General features: G+C 46.4%; 1 protein-coding gene across 3 annotated transcripts; it reads right to left on the reverse strand.

Moving 5' to 3' along the window:
- Positions 1 to 999: 999 nt before the first annotated feature.
- On the reverse strand, positions 1,000 to 14,903 carry MEFV (MEFV innate immunity regulator, pyrin). 3 transcript variants are annotated; one of them, XM_033428985.2, is made up of 9 exons: positions 14,424 to 14,903; positions 11,293 to 12,111; positions 8,950 to 9,329; positions 8,429 to 8,524; positions 5,125 to 5,355; positions 4,686 to 4,708; positions 2,715 to 2,830; positions 2,506 to 2,538; positions 1,000 to 1,970 (listed from the first exon to the last, which is right to left on the reverse strand). In XM_033428985.2, exons 1-9 carry the CDS (start codon positions 14,869 to 14,871, stop codon positions 1,912 to 1,914), a joined length of 2,205 nt encoding a protein of 734 aa, XP_033284876.2. In that variant the 5' UTR covers positions 14,872 to 14,903; the 3' UTR covers positions 1,000 to 1,911. The 3 variants fall into 3 exon arrangements, with proteins under 3 accessions (XP_033284876.2, XP_004270305.2, XP_033284877.1); XM_004270257.2 differs by having other exon boundaries at positions 1,000 to 2,150; XM_033428986.2 differs by lacking the exons at positions 1,000 to 1,970; positions 2,506 to 2,538; positions 2,715 to 2,830 and adding an exon at positions 4,281 to 4,374.
- Between the last annotated feature and the right edge of the window lie 3,454 nt (positions 14,904 to 18,357).

Below are 18,357 nucleotides of genomic sequence, written 5' to 3' on the forward strand. Positions count from 1 at the left end.
TTGTTACAAATTCACAGAATAATCGCTCAGTTTCCTGAAGTGATAAAGGTATAGTTGTTTTTACTCACTCTTCCAGCTCTCAGGCAAATAGAAACTGCAGACATATATAGGGTTTGGTCAAAGATCAAAGCGTAGTGGCTCAAAAGTATTCTTTCCTACTTATAATCAGCAAGTCATTCTAGGCAGAATTCTTCTCTATTCCATAGCTTTATGGTGATGATTAACTAAAATAAAAACGTGGAACTAAGCACATAGTAAATGTATAATAAATATTATTATCATATATTATACTCTTATTATAGTCTACTTGTTAATAAGAATAAGAACATTGGATTTCAATCATGACTTGAACTGTACTTCCTGTGAATGATAACAAGCCACTTAACCTCTATTTGGCCGCCCTGAAACACTTTACTAGCTCTCCCTGACAGCACAATGAGGTCCAAATTCCTATGCATAGTGCATAAGGCTCTTGACAATATTAGTCTTGAGTTTCCATTCTCATACCACACTGACATACCATCAAAAACCCATCAGGCACTTTAAATTGTAAATCTCATGCTGCTTCATATTGTGACACTTCATATGCCATTCTTCACTTAAAATGCCTTTTCACCACTCCTTTTCAAAATAATTCTTAGTCATTAAGACTCACTTAAAGTACTCTGTGAAATTCTCTCAGAATCCTCTATTCAGTTACTACTTGTAACATGCTCACATATTGTTCCAATATATATTTATATTTTAGTACCTATGTTGCTCTGGGCTTACACATTTACTGTTCAGATCCTTACTACAGTTAAGGTTTTCACTAAAAGGCAGAAGTTTTATCTTGCTCTCTCTGTAATCTCAGCAACTGGTGCTGCTTTTAGCCCAAAATCAGTCCCCAAACACTGGTAGAAAAATAAGTAAATAAACAAAATGCATTAATTCCAGGCCTCAAAACTCTCATTTGTAAAATTAAAAAGTTATGGTTAATGATCATCTATGTAAGCTCTATGATGTTATTATTCATAAATAATTTTATTTATAAAAAACAAAAGGGAGGATAGAATGAGGGAACACATCCTAGCCATGGAGTCCTGAGGGAAAACGAGGGTGGGCTCTCTGTCTCAGAAGCATCTTAGAGTGCTAATTCATACAAGGATTTATTAAGCAACAGCTGTGTGCTTCCTTCTCTGAAATCCATGGCATGTCATCAATACATGTGTTCTCTTTACCCTTGGTTTACCAATATTTGTTTACCCAGCTTGCTTCTGCTTCTGTTCCATAAGCTCCTTGAGCACAGGGCCTATTCTCTTATTGATTATATTCCCCACAGCAGCTGGAACCCAGTAGGTGTTCAATAATGACTGTTGAATGTATGGATTCAAGATACAGGGCAGGAGCCTGAAGAAAGATGCAAAGTGTTGGATACTCATGAGGCCCCTGGCCACCCACTGGACGGATATTCAGAGGATCCATGTTCTCTCCATCATGTGTCCTGGGGCTGAAGATAGGTTGAAGGGGCCCAGAGGAAAAGAAGCCAATGGATGTTGAGATGTGGGATTTGGCTGTCACAGTGTAAAAGGAAATGTCCCCAGTCTTGTAGTTCAGGAAGATGCCCACATGCCTGGGGGGGCTCCCTCATCCGGGTGGAGGGAAAGTTGGACGCCTGGCACTCATTTTACTTCATCATCATTTCTACCCAATAACTATTCTCTGGTGAGAGAGCCATATTCTCCTTGCTGCTCGTGGCTGCCTTGCAGACACCCAGGACCCACCCTGTCTTGTCTCCCACCTTCACTTCTCAGTAATGGCAGCTAGAGAGCAAACTCAGAGAGCCCAGGGCAATGATTCAGCTATAGAATCTTTCTGGACTAGCAGGTAGACGGTCCCACTTTTTTTCCAAGTCTCACACTCTTCAAGTCATCAGAGAAGATGAAAGATGAGGTTGGGGTGGGCAGCTTCTGCTTCCAGAATCACATTAACTGCAGAGAGAATTAGAATTCCTAGCTTGAGGTCCATGGGCAACATCCCCACAGGGTTCTCCCCACATCCAAGAAATGTGGACAGGGTCATTCTTCTGGAATGTACCGGGGGACAGCACAGGGACCCAGCAGGCCAGGTCTACTTGCCTCAGGGTGCCTGACCACCAGTCACTTCTGGAACTACAGAGAAAAGGAGATGGGAAAAATCCTGAGCATTCCCATTCAGAGGGCTAAATCTACCCTGGTCCCCACAACAAGGAAAGACAGTAACTCCCTCTCCCTGCTCAGGACTCGGCTTCCTCTGCTTGGCTATAACCCCATTCCTCTCTGGTACCCAGGCCTGCCTTGGATACTCTGTACTCTGGTGAGTTGACAGTCAGTGACCCTGGCACAGAGCCTGTGAGGACTTGTCATGACTTTGCTCCCACCTTTGTTACAGGTGTTTTCTCTTTTCTAAATAATTCCCAGAAATCAACAGCACAAGGGAAAATTGCAGTAATCCCTGGCCAACACATACTACCACCACCGGACTCACCGTTGAACATTTCCATTTCTGAACGCAGGGTTTCTAAAAGGAGAAGGAGTTTGAGTTAGGTTCCCAGGTAGGGACAGGTGTGGGAGGGGCTGAAGGCAGAGTCAGAAAGGCCGTGGGGGATGGAGAAGGGACACCGGGGGGCTCCAGGCTACGTGGCTCTCAGGGAGGAGGTGAGCAGGCGCCTCCCATCTTCCCACAAGCCCACCTACCCAAGAAGTGCCTCATGCGCTTCTCCACAAACTCTGATTTCTGGTAGAGCAGGTGGATCTTTTCTTTCACCTCTGGAGGGGTGGCCCACAGCTCAGGGACAGTCACCTTCTTGGCCCTAGAGACAAAAGATTGTTGGCCCAAAAGGACTGGAGCGTGGGGGTAGCCCAGGGTCGCATGAGCTGGAAGGGAGGTGCAGCCTCCACAGGGCACACCCAGTCCAGCCTTGGCTTCTCAAAGAAAGTTCTCCCTGGGCTTCAAGTTCTAAACACTGGTCCTCAACTCTGGCCATGGATTGGCATCACCTGGGGGAGTTTTAAAAACCACTGGTATCAAAATCACAGTGAGTTTTGATAATGGCCATAAAGTGGTACTGATGTTGAAATGCTCAGCCCAGAATTACTTATGTCAAATTAATTACACTTCCCTGAGTCTTTTTCTTTCTATTGAAATAAAAATGATATTAAGTGAGAAAAATAAACACAATGAGATACCACTTCACAGCCATTAGGATGGCTACTATTTAAAAAAATAAAAAATAACAAGTGTTAGCAAGGATATGGAGAAATTGGAACCCTTGAGCATTGCTGGTGGGAATGTAAAATGGTGCAGACACCACGGGAGATAGTACTCTAGTTCCTCAAAAACTTAAACATAGAATTACTGTATGATACAGCAATTCCACTTCTGGGGATATACCCAAAAGAAGTGAAAGCAGGACTCAAACAAATATAGGTATGCCAATATTCATAGCAGCATCATTCACAGTAGCCAAAAGGTAGAAGCAACGTAGTACCACTGATGGATGAATAGATAAACAAAATGTATATACACATGATGGAATATTATTCAACCTTAAAAAGGAATGGAATTCTGGCACATTCTACAACATGAATGAACCTTGAAGACATTATGCTCAGTGAGGTAGGTCAGACACAAAAACACAAATATTGTATGATTCCACTTATATGATGTAGTTAGAGTAGTCAGATTCATGTAGACAGAGAGTAGAATGGTCGTTGCCAAGGGTTGGGGGAGGGGAGATTGGGGAGTTGTTTAATGGTATGGAGTTTCCATTTGGGAAGATGAGAAAATTCTGGGGATGGATCATGGTGATGGTTGCACAACAATGCGAATGTACTTAAAGCCACTGAACTGTACTTTTTTTTTTTTTTTTTTTTTTTTGCGGTATGTGGGCCTCTCACGGTTGTGGCCTCTTCCGTTGCGGAGCACAGGCTCCGGACGCGCAGGCTCAGCGGCCATGGCTCACGGGCCTAGCCGCTCTGCGGCATGTGGGATCTTCCTGTTCCGGGGCACGAACCCGTGTCCCCTGCATCGGCAGACGGACTCTCAACCACTGTGCCACCAGGGAAGCCCTGAACTGTACATTTTTAAATGGTAAATTTTGTTATGTATATTTTACCACCAAAAAAATACTTTAAAAAATTGATGCCTGGGTTGTACTCCTGAAGATTCAGGTTTAATTTGTCTGCGGGGACCTGGATGTCAGGACTTTGTAAAGCTCCCCCAGGCGATTGGAAGGTCCAGCCTCTTCCCCTCCCCTCCCCTCCCCTCCCCTACTCTTCCCTCCCTTCCGCTGCTTGCTGGGCTTAGCAGATCCACTCTTGGAAAGTGCTTCCCTCACTGTGGCCACAAGCACTCCTGCAGGAACAGTTTTCATAAGGCGAATTGCATGGGACACAGTCTGTTAGGGGGGGTTTCTTATGAAGCCACCACCACACAACAGGCCATGTTCATTTGGTCCAGTCTTTGACCCCATGCTCCCCCTCCTGATTGTACTCCCATTCTTGCTACACAAGTCCAGAAAGGCCTTCACCTTCGGAAGCTGCAGGAGATGGGAGGACCCAGGGAGGAGCCACAGGCCGCGGGTTGGGATCATCTCCCTCCTAGGTCTGCCTCCCCAAATACTTCCTGCAGTACACCCAAGGGATCATCAGGGGACCTCTTGGTACCTGTGCAGGGTGACTCTGACGTCCTAGGAGAGAAAAGAGGGAAGTTCTCTATTACCAGTCTCATAGGGGCTGTGCTGACTCCTTGGCCTCTCCTCCTGGGCTCCCAGCCCCACAGTGTCAGCAAAAATGGGGCACCTCTCCCCAGTTCTAATTCTAATCTGCTGAGGTGGCACCCTGGCTGGGGCCTGCACATAACTGTACCCAAACTCTGCTGGTCTCTTCTGGGAGATGTCACAGGATCCCCTAGATACTGGGCCATCCTGGGCTCCTGAGAATTCATTGAAGGGGCCTGGGCATTGTGGGTCACCAAGACCAAGTCCCGCCCCTGGCCCTAAGAGCCTCACCCACTGGCTTGGGCATAGCTGATGGCAGTGCTGGGAGCCCATGTCACCCTACTGCACACAGTGGATGGGGGAAGGCCAGGCCCAGCCACACTTACCTTCATAAGCTCCCATTCTGGCTGGCACTGCTTGGCCTCCAGCTCCCCAATCAGCTTGTCGAGAAGGGCGATGTCCCCTGTCACCCGGGTGCCATATGTCTCCCTGACTTGGCCAATGGTCTGGCCCAGCTCCTCCAGACAGGCCCCAAAGAGCTGCTCTTGCTGCTCTAAAAACTGGCATAACTGCTCCAACTGGTACTGGATTCTCTGCTTCTGGGTTTCAGCTTGTTTCTGGGGAACAGAAGTCAGGGAGGTGTAGGGGCCTATGCAGTGAGGTAGACATGTGTGCCCAGGGAACCCGCAGAAGCCCACCTCCTGGGGGTGGGTAAGAGCAGGCTTCCTCAGCCTCTTGGAGGCCTGAATTCCAGAGTAGGAGGCAAAATGAGCTGGCACCTTCCAGAACAGGTTGGCTTTTGGAAAATGCCCTAAAACCTGGTAAAATGGATTGAATTGTGTCCCCTCCAAAATGTATGTGTTATAAGTCCTAACCCCAGTACCTGAGAATATGATCTTATTTGTAAATAGGGTCATTGAGGATGCAATTAGTTAAGATGAGGTCGTGCTGGAGTGGGGTAGGCCACTGGAGTGGGGAAATTTGGACACAGATACACACACATGGAGAATGCCATGTAAAGAGACACAGGGGGAAGGAGACACCTAAAAGCTAAGGAGAGAGGCCTTGGAGCAGCCTTCCCTCACAGCCCTCAGAAGGAAGCATTTCTGCCAACACCTTGCCTCCAGAACTGTGGGAGGCATACATTTCTGTGGTTTATGCCGCCCAGTTTATGGTACTTTGCAAGGGCAGCCCCAGAACACTAAGATAACTGGTGTCACCGTCTTCCTTCCTTGAAAGGCAGCGTGAGGATTGCATATGTCTGGAGTCATAAACAGACAAGGTCAGGACCACAAAGTCTCCAGGAGGGAGAGTTCTCTCCACTCCCCGACAGTCTCAGACTGCCCTGAAAGGGGTCAGTCAGTCCATCTATTTGAACGCAAGTGAACTTGACTTCCAATATTCTTGCACACTGGCCAACCATGACCTCTTCTGCCGTCCTCTTTCTCATCATCACTAAAAAGCTTCTGTGGACATGTGAAGTGGCTCTAGGGCATCTTTCCTTCCTCCAAGGAGGGAGAGGGCCCTTCAGATCTACTAGGACTGGACAGCAGAAATCTCATTTTTGGCTCAAAAGGACAGGATTAAGTCTTTAGTTCCTTTGAACCAAAAAAGTTTCTTCACCTTTTGTCGTTGTTTTTAATATGGGCACATTCATTTATTAGCTAAACTGATACACACAATTAACAAAAAATACTAGTGGACAGAACTCTCGTGTAAATTCCAGAGAGCCCAGGGCCTCACAGGATGCTTCGTGGATGTTTGCCCGGCTCCTGTTCCTCCGCCCACCGTAGTCCCTTAGTCGACACACGAGAGTGGTTCTGATGTTGCTTGGTATTTTCTTGTAATTAAGGAATAAGACTATAAACTCGATGTGTGTGGAATCTCACTCCTTCCTCTGTGACATCAGCAGCCGTGCTGAATCACGTCCTGGGTTTCGGGTGCAGAAGAGTGTTCTCTCAGTCTTTAGAATGGAGCACCGCAGACATGCACCTGTGCATCTGGTCTGCACAAGTCACACTTTCTCCAACACTTTCTAAGTCTAGACAATCAACAAAACAATCAACCAAGGCTGGGCTGTGGTATTTGCCATTTCTGTGGTGTTGATATTCCCACCGTGGCCAGTTTCAAGTTTCCAATGTGATGTTCCTAAACATGGAGTCTGGAACACTTCTTGTTGTTGTTGACGGCAGTAACGTGGACTTTTTTTTTAAGAGGACAGGTCAGTTGTCTCATTCAATGGCCTATATTCTAAAATTCTATAATTTTTCTCATGATTAAATTCAGGAGAAACATTTGGGGCAAGAATACCATAGACCTAATGCCATGCTCTTTCTAGCATACCCCACTGGGAGGCAAAGACTGTCCAGTTTGCCATCATCTTGATAGTCATACTAGGATTGATGCTTGGTTAAGGAAGCGTCTACCAGATATCGCTACTGTAAGTATATATTATTTCCTTTATAATTCCTAAGTAATTTGGGGAGTGGTACTTTGAGAGTGTGTAAATATCCTGTTCTCTAACGATTTTCTCTAAAAATTTTAGTATCTGTTGCTGATCCCTGTCGGTGTCAATTGTATAGTGGAAATTTTCTAATTCAATTATTCTTCTATACTTGTTTTATCTGGGTTTCTGCTGTAAAGAAGAGCTTTCCCAACCCCTTCCCTATGATTAAAAATATTTCTTTTAATTATTGTAAAAAGGAGGAGGAGAAGGCGAAGACCTGAAAACAGCATCTCCTTTCCGCAGAGCCCGTGTCACTGTATCTTAAGGGAAGGCTGAACCCTCTTGTCTCCCTGGGTTTCCCTGATCAGCCCAGGCTCCTGCCTCACCCTCCTTGGGGGAGCACCCCTGACCTCTGCTCCATCCACAAGTTCTAAGCCACCTGGGATTATAGGAAAGGGTTTTCATTTTACTACAACTCAAGAGTTTCCCAAAAGTCAGACACCTGGACCAATGCCACCCTCCTCCCATTTCTGCCCTTTGTTATCTTTGCCTGTTTGCCACTGCAGTGTGGTGGGTCCCTGAAGAAGTTTGGAACTCAGAGTGGGAGACAGGATCCAACCAACAGAAATGCACCAGATAAATCAAGGCTCTGGGGGTGGGCTCCTTCGCATGCAGGGAAAACAGGAGCAACTTAACGCATCCGAGTCTGGACAACAGCTTAACAGGAAGGCCACTAAGTTGTACTTATTGAGATCTGTGGCGTTTCTTTAAAACCACAGTTTTAAAGAAAATGTCTACTTTAAGCATTTGAATTTTAAAAATCAACATGGTTTTTGTACAAAAAAAAAAAGTACAATAGACCACAACAACAATTATAAAAACAATACAGAGGAGTATTTAAAGTTGAATAGTCTCTCCTCCCCTTTCCTCAGTCCCATTCCTCAGCTACAGCCACTGGCATTCGTTTCTCTAAACCATTTTGTGGTGAGTCTAAGAAAGCATAATAGGGTCCTGGGAGATTCCACTTCTTGCTGGAGGTGGTTTCCCTCCCCAGGGACAAGCTCATCCTTTGACACCTGTTATTCCCTGCCCCCCAAGAGCAGGTGATTCTAACTATGTGATCGGCTCTGCTTCCCTGTGAACCAGTACAGGACATCAGGGACCCCTGCTCACTCTCGGTTCCCTCCCTCCTTCTGCAGGGGTGAATCCAGGCAAAGACTGGCCACAGACCACCCTAGCCTTACCAGGAAGTTTGCTGTCTTCTTATCCCCCTGAGATCTCTGCTCCTCTCCAGATTTTCTCAACTCCTTCAGATGCTCCAGCTGCTTCTGAATTTGTTTCTGGAAAAAAAGAGCACTTGTCAAAGCTTGAACTTGGCTCCTGCCATCTTGGTGCCAACTCTAGATGGGAAAACTTGCTTCACGGAATAAAGCTGAAGGTGAGGCAGCCAAGAGCACAGGGAGAGGTACCCAGGAAAGAGGAAGAATGAATCCATCACACCAAAGGAAGCAGAGCCAAGAGGCAGTGAGAAAGATTTCTAATGACCTCTTGTGAGCACCTGGATTCAGCCATACCTAAAGCTAGATTCCCATAGCTACATGAACCAGTAAATCCCTCTTTGTTGGCTTACTTTGTATTGTGTTTGCCATTTACAGCCCAAAGATGCTGGCCAATGCACCAACTCCCAGGGTTTTGGGGGAAATGAAGCAAGCCCCGATGTGTTCAAGTGCCCAGCAGAGAAGGACCCCAATGCAGAAAGCCCTACCTTGTATTCCAGGGCGGCCTCCTCGATGGGGCGAACCCGGTGGCCTCGGTGCTCCTGACTCAGCCCGCAGATGAGGCAGATGGGTTCCCCGTGGTCCTCGCAGAAGAGCAGCTGGACCTGCTTCATGTGACGCTCACACTGTGGCAGGGACTTGGGGCTCAGGCTGGCCATCTGCAGGCCCTCCTGCCACTCGAGGCTTCCATGGCTCTTCCCCGGGAGCAAGTCCTGGCACTGAGGGCAGCTGGATGAGTAGCCACGTGAGACCTCAGGATCCCTAGAAGCAACGGGGCAGCTGCAGGAAACATGCACGCAGCTGCCACCAACCGGGTCTCCTTCCTGGGCACAGCAAAGGGGACACACAGCCTTGTCCTGCAGTCTCCCTGGGGACATAGCAGTGGAAAAATCTCATGAGTGACAAACCCAAGATGTTACCAAGGAATGCTGCAAATCACAGCGAGAGTCCGTGCCTGGGATACGTACATTCTCGGTTAGACTGAGGCCCCTTCCTAGCTTGTCCTCCCCCGACTTCCCTCCAGCGAAGTAGCAAAGGAGCCACTGGGACTGAAGGCTAAGGGATAGATTTCATACCAGTCCTGAGGATTGGAATTCTTGAGCATTTATCCTAAAGAAAGGCCTTTTGCTACAAATTCTATGCCTTCCTCCTGCACGCACACTGATAGATAACAGGTGATATAAAGACAGTAAGACATTCTGACTGGTGTTTGCCACTTAACCACCACCTAGACTGCTCATAACTTGAGTAGAGCTCCCAAGGGATGGTGACTCGCTCATGGCCAGACCCCCAGCCCCTAGCAGAATCCCTGGCATGTGGTGAGCATTTGGGAAGTGCGTGTTGAATGAAGGAATGAATGGGCCACTGCTCACATCCAGATTCAGGAAGCATGAAGTGAAAGTAAAGAAGGGGACTTTACAGGCTGAAGGGTATAGCCCACCATGATGACCTACAGCTATGACCAGCTCTGCCCCAAGACCATAGCACAGCTTCATAAAGCAGAAATGACAGGAGATACAGGAGGAATAGAAACGCACTCAATCCACGAGTCCCCTCCTGCCTCCTCCTCTTGCAGGGTCCCAGGAATTCATATCACATCTGCAAGTGAGACTGCGAGCTCCCCAGTGACCATTTTCCTCTCCTTCCCTTGTGATAGTATTGATTGCTGTCCATATGGCTGCTCCCCGCCACCACCCAAAAAAAACATTTCTTAGCCTCCCTTGCAGTTAGATGTGGTCATGTGACTCCAGGCACACCTCACTTCACTGCACTTCACTTTATTGTCCTTCACAGACTCTTTCATTTTTAAGAAAATGAAGGTTTGTGGCAACACTGTGTTGCCAGATGATGGTGAACATTCTTTAGCAATAAAGTTTTTTTTTTTTGCAATAAAGTATATTTAAATTAAGGTAGGTACATTTTTCTTTTTAGACATTATGCTATTGCACACTTAATATAGATGATAGTATAGTATAAACATGCACCAGGAAACCAGAAAATTCATGTGACTTGCTTTACTGCAATATTCTCTTTATTGCAGTGGTCTGGAACCAAACCCACGACGTGCCTGTACATTCTGGCCAAGAGGAAGTAAATGGAGGCATCACGAGCAGCATCTAGAAACTTCCGAAAACTTTCCCTAAGTGATACTATTCTCCTTTGTCCCTCCATCCTGCTGCCTGGAATGAGGATGCCACCGTCTGAGACCACAACCTTGAGAGCAAACTCCGTAGAGCAGAAAAGCAGCAGGAGCTTGGGTTCCTGACCACGGTGTACCACATTTGTCCTGGACCACCTGTGTGTCATTTATGTGAAAGAGGAACAAACGTCTATCTTGTTTCAGTTATGTTATTTTGGCGTTTCTGTCATTCACAACCCATCACCATCCTAATTTCTGCCTCTTTAGTAAAAGAGACCTAGGACTTTAGCCAACAGCTCCCTCCCTGCCCAGACAGAGGCGAATAGCAGAATCGCAGCCCCATGACATACTGCCATGAGGTATTGTGAGAAGGTGATATTTGTACCCAATCTTTCTCAGATGTTCAACCTGGGGTCCATGAAGCCCTTGGGAATTCTAAAGAAGGACTTCAGAGTGTCTAAGAACTAACTAACTGAAATGTATGTAACATTTTTATGAAAATGTGCAGATATGCATTTTTCAGGATTCAGAGCCTACATCAGATTCTCAAAGGGTGGAGGACCTCAAGGGGGACCCAGAGATCCAGTGAAATGAATACAGTGAGGATAAAAGCAGGTTTGCAGGGGGAAACCTGCAAAGGTCATCATTCCTAAGGATGCCAGGTCTTCTGGATTCTGAGGTCCTTTCTTACCTGAAGATGGAGGGACTTCTGGATTTGAAGAATCATGGAGCACACCACCTACCACCTCCTCCAAGGCCTTAGAGGTCTTTGGAGCCTCAGTTCCACTCTTCTCTGCAGGTACTGTGGACTCTGGATGCTCCCAGATCTTCTTTCCAGCCAACGATACACTGGAAAGTGTATTCCTGAGTGCTACCCCCTCCAGAGTCATGGCGTGTTCTGGATTCCTGGATCCTTTCTCTGCAGCCACAGTAGCCCCTGTGTTCAGAGTGGCTGCTGAGCCTGGATTCTCACATCTCATTTTCTCTTGAAGCAGAAGAGTTTCTGGGTTGAGAGGTTCTGTCTCTCCTGAAGAAATAGTAAATTCAAGACTTTTGGGTCGCTTCTTTCCTGAAGGTAAATATGCTTCAGATATCTTAAATTCTCTCCTTCCCAGGGACCCAGCAAACGACCCACTGGAGAGTCCTTGGAGCCTTCCTGCAGAGCTGGCGTTCCTGCGCAGCCTGACCCCCACATTGCTCCCCTTCTCCCCCTGTGGCTTGCTGGGAAAGGGGCTTCTCTTGGAAGACAGAGTTGTGTTCCTGGCCCCTGGCTTGCCCTGCACATCCAGGCGCTCAGAGCCTTTCTGATCTCTCTGTTTGCCCAGAGGCTTCTTCTGGGGCCCCCTTCCAGCCTCGGGCTGGATGGATGGTGGGCAGCCAGCCCCATCACCACTTTGTCGCTGCTTGTCACCTTCCAGGCCATCTGGTATCTTCAGACTCTTGGGCTTAATCTCCCCAGAGGAACCAGACATTGCTGAACTGTCTGTGTCACTTTCTTTTACCTGACACCCTGAAAAGACAATGAGATGGAAAGGCATGAAAATGTCCAGTGCTCAGGTTCAAGGTTTGGGGGAAGGGAGAGAAGACAGAATCCCTTTGGAAATTAGAGAAGCTCAGGACATTCTAGACAACAGCAGTCAATTACCATTAAATAAGAACATACTAATTATCTGCTATCTTATTTCTGAAATAGTGCTTTTCAAACTTTTTAGGCAGGAGAACTTGTTTCCAATATAAGGTCTTACATAGAATTCTTAATATATAAGTGAAAACCCTAGTTTATGGGTATACATTTGTGTGTGATTTACAGATCTACAAAACTCACTTATCAGTCAATAAAGATCAGCACAAAAAATTGAAATCGGGGTCATGAAGGACAGTGAAAACTTCAGAAACTAATTTATTTTGGGTTTTTTTTCCCCCTTTGGTTTCATGAAGTGAAGAAAATCCTAACTCACACAGATAAGTGTAAATGGTAATTTTTTTTTTTTTTTTTGCGGTACGCGGGCCTCTCACTGTTGTGGCCTCTACCGTTGAGAAGCACAGGCTCCAGACGCGCAGGCTCAACGGCCATGGCTCACGGTCCCGGCCGCTCCGCGGCGTGTGGGATCTTCCCGGATCAGGGCACGAACCTGTGTCCCCTGCATCGGCAGGCAGACTCTCAACCACTGCGCCACCAGGGAAGCCCAATGGTAATTTTTTATAAAAGACAGCTTGCCTGGAAATTTCAGAACAATGTTTAATTAAACAGAAATGACAGGAAGGGCTGAATTCCAGGGTCTCCATAAAAAGGAGTTCAAGCATGAACTGTCACACTGATGGCCTCCAATATTTTAAAATTTGGTTAATCACTCATTTTAATATGAATTTGTTAGTTTTGTAAGTTAGTTAATAAAATTTGAATCAAGTATTTGCTAACATTCTAAAGAATCCCTGAAATGTCTTCCTGGGATACAATTTGAAAACCACTACTTTAATTAAGAAATGAAAATAACCTATAATTAGCACCTTAATTTTTGGTTTGAAAAGCCCTTATTAAAATTAAAGTTGCTTAAAACACTTTGCTATTGGCTTTCTAGGAAAAATATGTTATGAAAACTGGTTCAAGAACTGGTAAGAAACCCTGAAGAGATGAATAACCAGATTTTAAAATACAAAAAATTAATTTTAAAATTCTACTCATCAAATTACACCAGACTCAGATTACAGTTTAGCTTTATCACTCTTTCAAAGAGCAGAGAATTTTTATGTTATGTAAACTCTTCTATCTCATAGAAGCACATGGAAAGCATTCCTAATGTATTCTTAAAGTCTAGAAATAGAAGAAAATTTCAAACATCGAAAAATAGTTTTTTAAACTGATCACAGATTAGCCCCTCCACCCCAAATGTCCAAAAAAAGTCTTTAAAAGCAGAAATCAAATAGGCCACAGTCTTTGATCACAAGGTAATAAAATCAGAAAGTTACGGCAAAAGAGTAGCAGAAGAAGGATAAGGAAGGAAAAAAGGAAAGAAATATAAGATAAAAGGAAGGAAGAGGGGCTTCCCTGGTGGCGCAGTGGTTGAGAGTCCGCCTGCCATTGCAGGGGACATGCGTTCGTGCCCCGGTCTGGGAGGATCCCACATGCCGCGGAGCGGCTGGGCCCGTGAGCCATGGCCGCTGAGCCTGCGCGTCCGGAGCCTGTGCTCTGCAACGGGAGAGGCCACAACAGTGAGAGAGAGAGGCCTGTGTACCGCAAAAAAAAAAAAAAAAAAAAAAAAAAGAAGGAAGAAAGGAAAAGGGAGAGAGAGAAGGAAGGAGAGAAAGAAAGACAAAGAGGAAAGGAAGGAAGGAAAAGATAAGGAAGGAGAAAGTCCTTTTAGAATTTTAAAATATCTTTGTAACGTGTTAGAGAAGAACTCAAAACTGAAATGAAGTGGTAACAGTGAGATTACCCATCAACCCTCTTGACAGGAGTGGTTAGTTTCTTGCTCACCCAAAGATACTCATCTGTAGGTAAGTGTTAATGACAAATGAAGTGAGGAATTCTCTACCAACAGACATCCAGCTCCTGCCTTTCCTGATTCTGCCCCATAGTCAGAACCTCATGCTTCTGGGTTTTTTTAAAAAAGCCATTGAGAGCCTTAGCTTTACTACAGCTTCCAAGACCAGAGAGGGGGAAAGGACTTGCTTGGCTAAAGTCACCAGGGTTGTTGCAGACCTCGGACTCCTAACCCCCAAGTCAGGACACACTGGCCGAACTGGTCCCCCTTGTACCTTCCACCCCACTCTGCAAACAGCCAGCAGTCGCAGTGGGGCAGGAGGGCGCATGGGGCCGCTTACCTAGGCCGATTGCACTGTTGAGCTCCTCTGCCAGAAGGTGCTGGTTGATGGCCCTCAGGACCTGCAGGGTCAGCCGCACGGCGTCCTCCTCCCCATAGTGGGTGACCAGCAGAGTGGCCAGCTTCACTGGCTTGGCTGTCTGGAGTTGGCCCCGGGGAATCCGGGAGTGCTCCTTCTCCAGGCTGGTGTTCTGCAGCTTGAACTTGAACTTCTCAAAGTCATAGGGCACCAGCTCTTCCAGGGAGTACAGCAGATGGTCACTACGGGTCTTGGCCATGGCATTGACCAGGAGAGGCTGGAGGCAACTGTCTGGCTTCTGAGGGGAGAAGCAGCTGTCTGTCCTGGAGCCCAGAGGGAGACTAAGAAGCAGCTTGTGAAATAACGGAAAAGGCACAGGAAATGCTCTGTGTTTTGGTGGGAACTGAGAGTAAGGCTGTGAGTATGTCATTGTTGGTTTGTGTTCTCTTTCTTACAGATTCAGAGGCTTTTCCAGCTGGGAGGACTCAATGCCTTGTCAGACACCTGGTCATCAGCACCCAGCTCTCACTGACTTGGGCTGGACTGCATAGTGGTGGATGAGTCTTTGAGGAAGGGTCTGGGATTGGATTCCAGATTCTAGATCTTTGGGCAGGCAGTCATATGCTTCCCTCTCCCCTCCCAGGATACGGGGGTGGGAGTGGGGGGAACAGAGCCCCTGGTCCCATGCTGGAGAGAACCATGATGAGGGTCAGCCCCTCTGGCCAACTGCTCTTCTCCAGACTCTTGGGATTTTATTGACCCTCTGGAGCCAATGACAGGGGGATGGGGAGCAGCAAATACAGCCCTGCAAGCTCTGCCCCTCCCTGCCCAAGAAGGCAGGTGAGGCCAGAAGGGCACCACCAGGAGACAAGCCCTGGGGTCGCCCCTGTTGATGTAGTTCCAGTTGTCTGGTTCTTCCAGCAACACGAAGGCCTCGAAACGCGACGCCTGGGACCACCATCCTGATTTATTTGTCCCAGCGCTAACTCTGCCGTGGCTTCCTGGGAGCAGACTCCGGAGGGAGGGTGTCATGCATGCACGTGTACTGAACACATGTTCTGGACCAGGATGCTGGAGAAACAAGGGTGAAAAAGGCATAGTCGTTCTTAGGGCTTGCAGCCCAGTATGGGGCCCCAGCGGTGGCTCCAAAGCTAATGGAGTTTGTATGGGGGGACCTGACTGCTTCCTCCGTTAACGGCTGTGTCTTTCTGCTACATTGATTTTTATCCTCAACTTTTTGGTTCAAAAAATTTCAGGGCTTCCCTGGTGGCGCAGTGGTTGGGAGTCCGCCTGCCAAGGCAGGGGACGTGGGTTCGTGCCCCGGTCCGGGAGGATCCCACATGCCGCGGAGCAGCTGGGCCCGTGAGCCATGGCCGCTGGGCCTGCGTGTCCGGAGCCTGTGCCCTGCAGTGGGAGGGGCCGCAACGGTGAGAGGCCCGCGTACTGGAAAAAAAAAAAAAATTCAAATTCACAGAAAATTTGAGAGCATAGTACAATGAACACTTATATACTCTTTACCTAGGTTCAGCAACCATTTACATTTCATGTTTGGTGATTCACTCTATCACAAATGCACACACTTTTTTGTTTTTTTGAAGCATTTCGTAATAAATTGAAAGCATGTCAGATATCACTTCAAATACCCTAGCTATCCTAAATACTAAGAATGAGGATACAAGGATATTATTTTATTATTTATTTATTTAAATTTTATTTATTTATTTATTTTTGGCTGCCCCCACTCAGCTTGTCAGATCTTAATTACCCGACCAGGAATTGAACCCGGGCCTTCTGCAGTGAAAGCTCCGAGTCCTAACCACTGGACCGCCAGGGAATTCCCAAGGATATTATTTTAAATAATCACAGTAGTATTATCACACTCAGGAAATTTAATGTTGTTACAATACTACAAGCTTTCCATAATCAAATTCCCCAATTGTCCTGGTAATGTCTTTGATAGCTTTTTTTTTGGTCCCAATCCAGGATCCAATCAGAGATCCTGCATTGCCTTTAGTTGCCATATCTCTGTAGTCTCCTTTTATCTAGAACACTTTCACATTCCCCTCACCTTTTAAAATTCTTTCAAGACATTAATGTTTTTGAGGGCTTCCCTGGTAGCGTAGTGGTTAAGAATCCTCCTGCCAATGCAGGGGACACGGGTTCGAGCCCTGGCCCGGGAAAATCCCATATGCTGCGGAGCAACTAAGCCCGTGCGCCACAACTACTGAAGCCCGGGCGCCTAGAGCCCCATACTCTGCAGCAAGGGAAGCCCACGCACCTCGACAAAGAGTAGCCCCCTGCTCGCTGCAACTAGAGAAAACGCACGTGCAGCAACAAAGACCCAAAGCAGCCAAAAATAAATAAATAAATATAAAAAATAAAGTGGGGACAGTGGGTGAGGTCTCAGACCTGGAGGCTTGCTTCGTCAAGCCCTCTTATTAAAAAGTAAATAAATAAATAATGTTTTTGAAAAGTCCGTTCCAAGCAGTGTCCCTCAATGTAGATTTGTGTGATTGTCTCCTCATTAGACTGAAGGTCCATCCACGCCTCCTTGAGATCTCTCCGTTGTAAAAGGCCATTTTTTTCTTTGTAATTAATATGGAACCTCGGTGTGTGGAAAGGTCTCGCTCCCTCACAATCTTTCACCCCATGGTGTTAGCCTTCATTGATGATCCTTTCCTAAATCAGTTGCTAGAGTGGTGGTTGCAAAATGGTGGTATTTCTATCACTTAGTTGGCATCATTTGCACATCCTGGATTAAACTTTGTGTGTTCCTCATGAAATGTTTGGCTTACAGATGTTTTGTTGGTAATACAATTACCCTTCAACAATGTTTACTCTGTGCTTTTTTTTTTTTTTTTAACTCTGTGCTTTATATCCATTATTCCCTAAAATCTCTGCAGTATCCCTTCAGTGCAGGATTCATCATCTCCATTTACAGCCGGGATTAGTGGCTTAGATACTTGCCCAGAGCCAGGGTTCAAACTCACTCTATTAACCACTTTGCAGTATTGTCTCCCTACATGATGGTACTTTGTTATTTTACTATTCACCACTAACTGTAGATGTCACCTTTTCAGCGACCAACGAGGCTCAAAATGGGCCATGCTGACCATTCCCACAGGTCAGTGACAGCATTCTGTTGCCTGGCTGAACAAACAGCCCCTCTGTATGACCAACCTGGGATCAAGGCTTCCGATTGGTCCATGGGCTTTATATCTTACAGAGTATTAAGTGTTTGGGGTTTAACAGCTGACAGCATCCAGTTTTCTGGATCCTGGTGAGAAAATAATACCCAAACCCAACAACTTCCCTAAAAAATGAATGAACCCAAATGCACTTTTATGGTGCAAATGTCAGATGTGTGAAATTCTCACGTTGGGCCAGAAGGGTTTTAACTGGGGTTTCTCTGGGACCAGGACCTGTACAAGATTCCGGAAGGCAGTCTCCCACTGCTGAGACAGAAATGATGAAATCGTGCAATGCCACAAAGCATCCTTCGTGTTCCTGGGATCTCTGACACCATCTTGTCTGGCCAGGAAACTCCTCTAAGCTAAGACTAAGGCAGCTACGACAGAATCGGGTAGGAAGTGGGGCTTTCCAGTCTACAGCAGGATATTTTGCAATTTCAGTGACACTTTTTGCAACAGGGGCAATTCTGAAGCAGGGACTTCTTGAAAGGCAGTGTTTTGTTGCCACTGAGGCCTTTCTAGGTCAAGAGAGGTTCACAGAGCTTCCATTTTTTGAGGTTCCAGTGATTTAAAATGAAGAAATGTGAAAATAGGATTATAGTCCTTGGGATGCATTTTAAATGTTTGATTTAACAAGTAAAATGGATTGTTGATGAACTCTTCTTTCTTGTACCTCTGTGACTATACCTCTGTAACCTTCAAAGCAGCTTTCAGTCCTGTACCTC

The sequence above is a fragment of the Orcinus orca genome, chromosome 16, assembly GCF_937001465.1.
Source record: "Orcinus orca chromosome 16, mOrcOrc1.1, whole genome shotgun sequence".
NCBI classification, from domain to species: Eukaryota; Metazoa; Chordata; class Mammalia; order Artiodactyla; family Delphinidae; genus Orcinus; species Orcinus orca.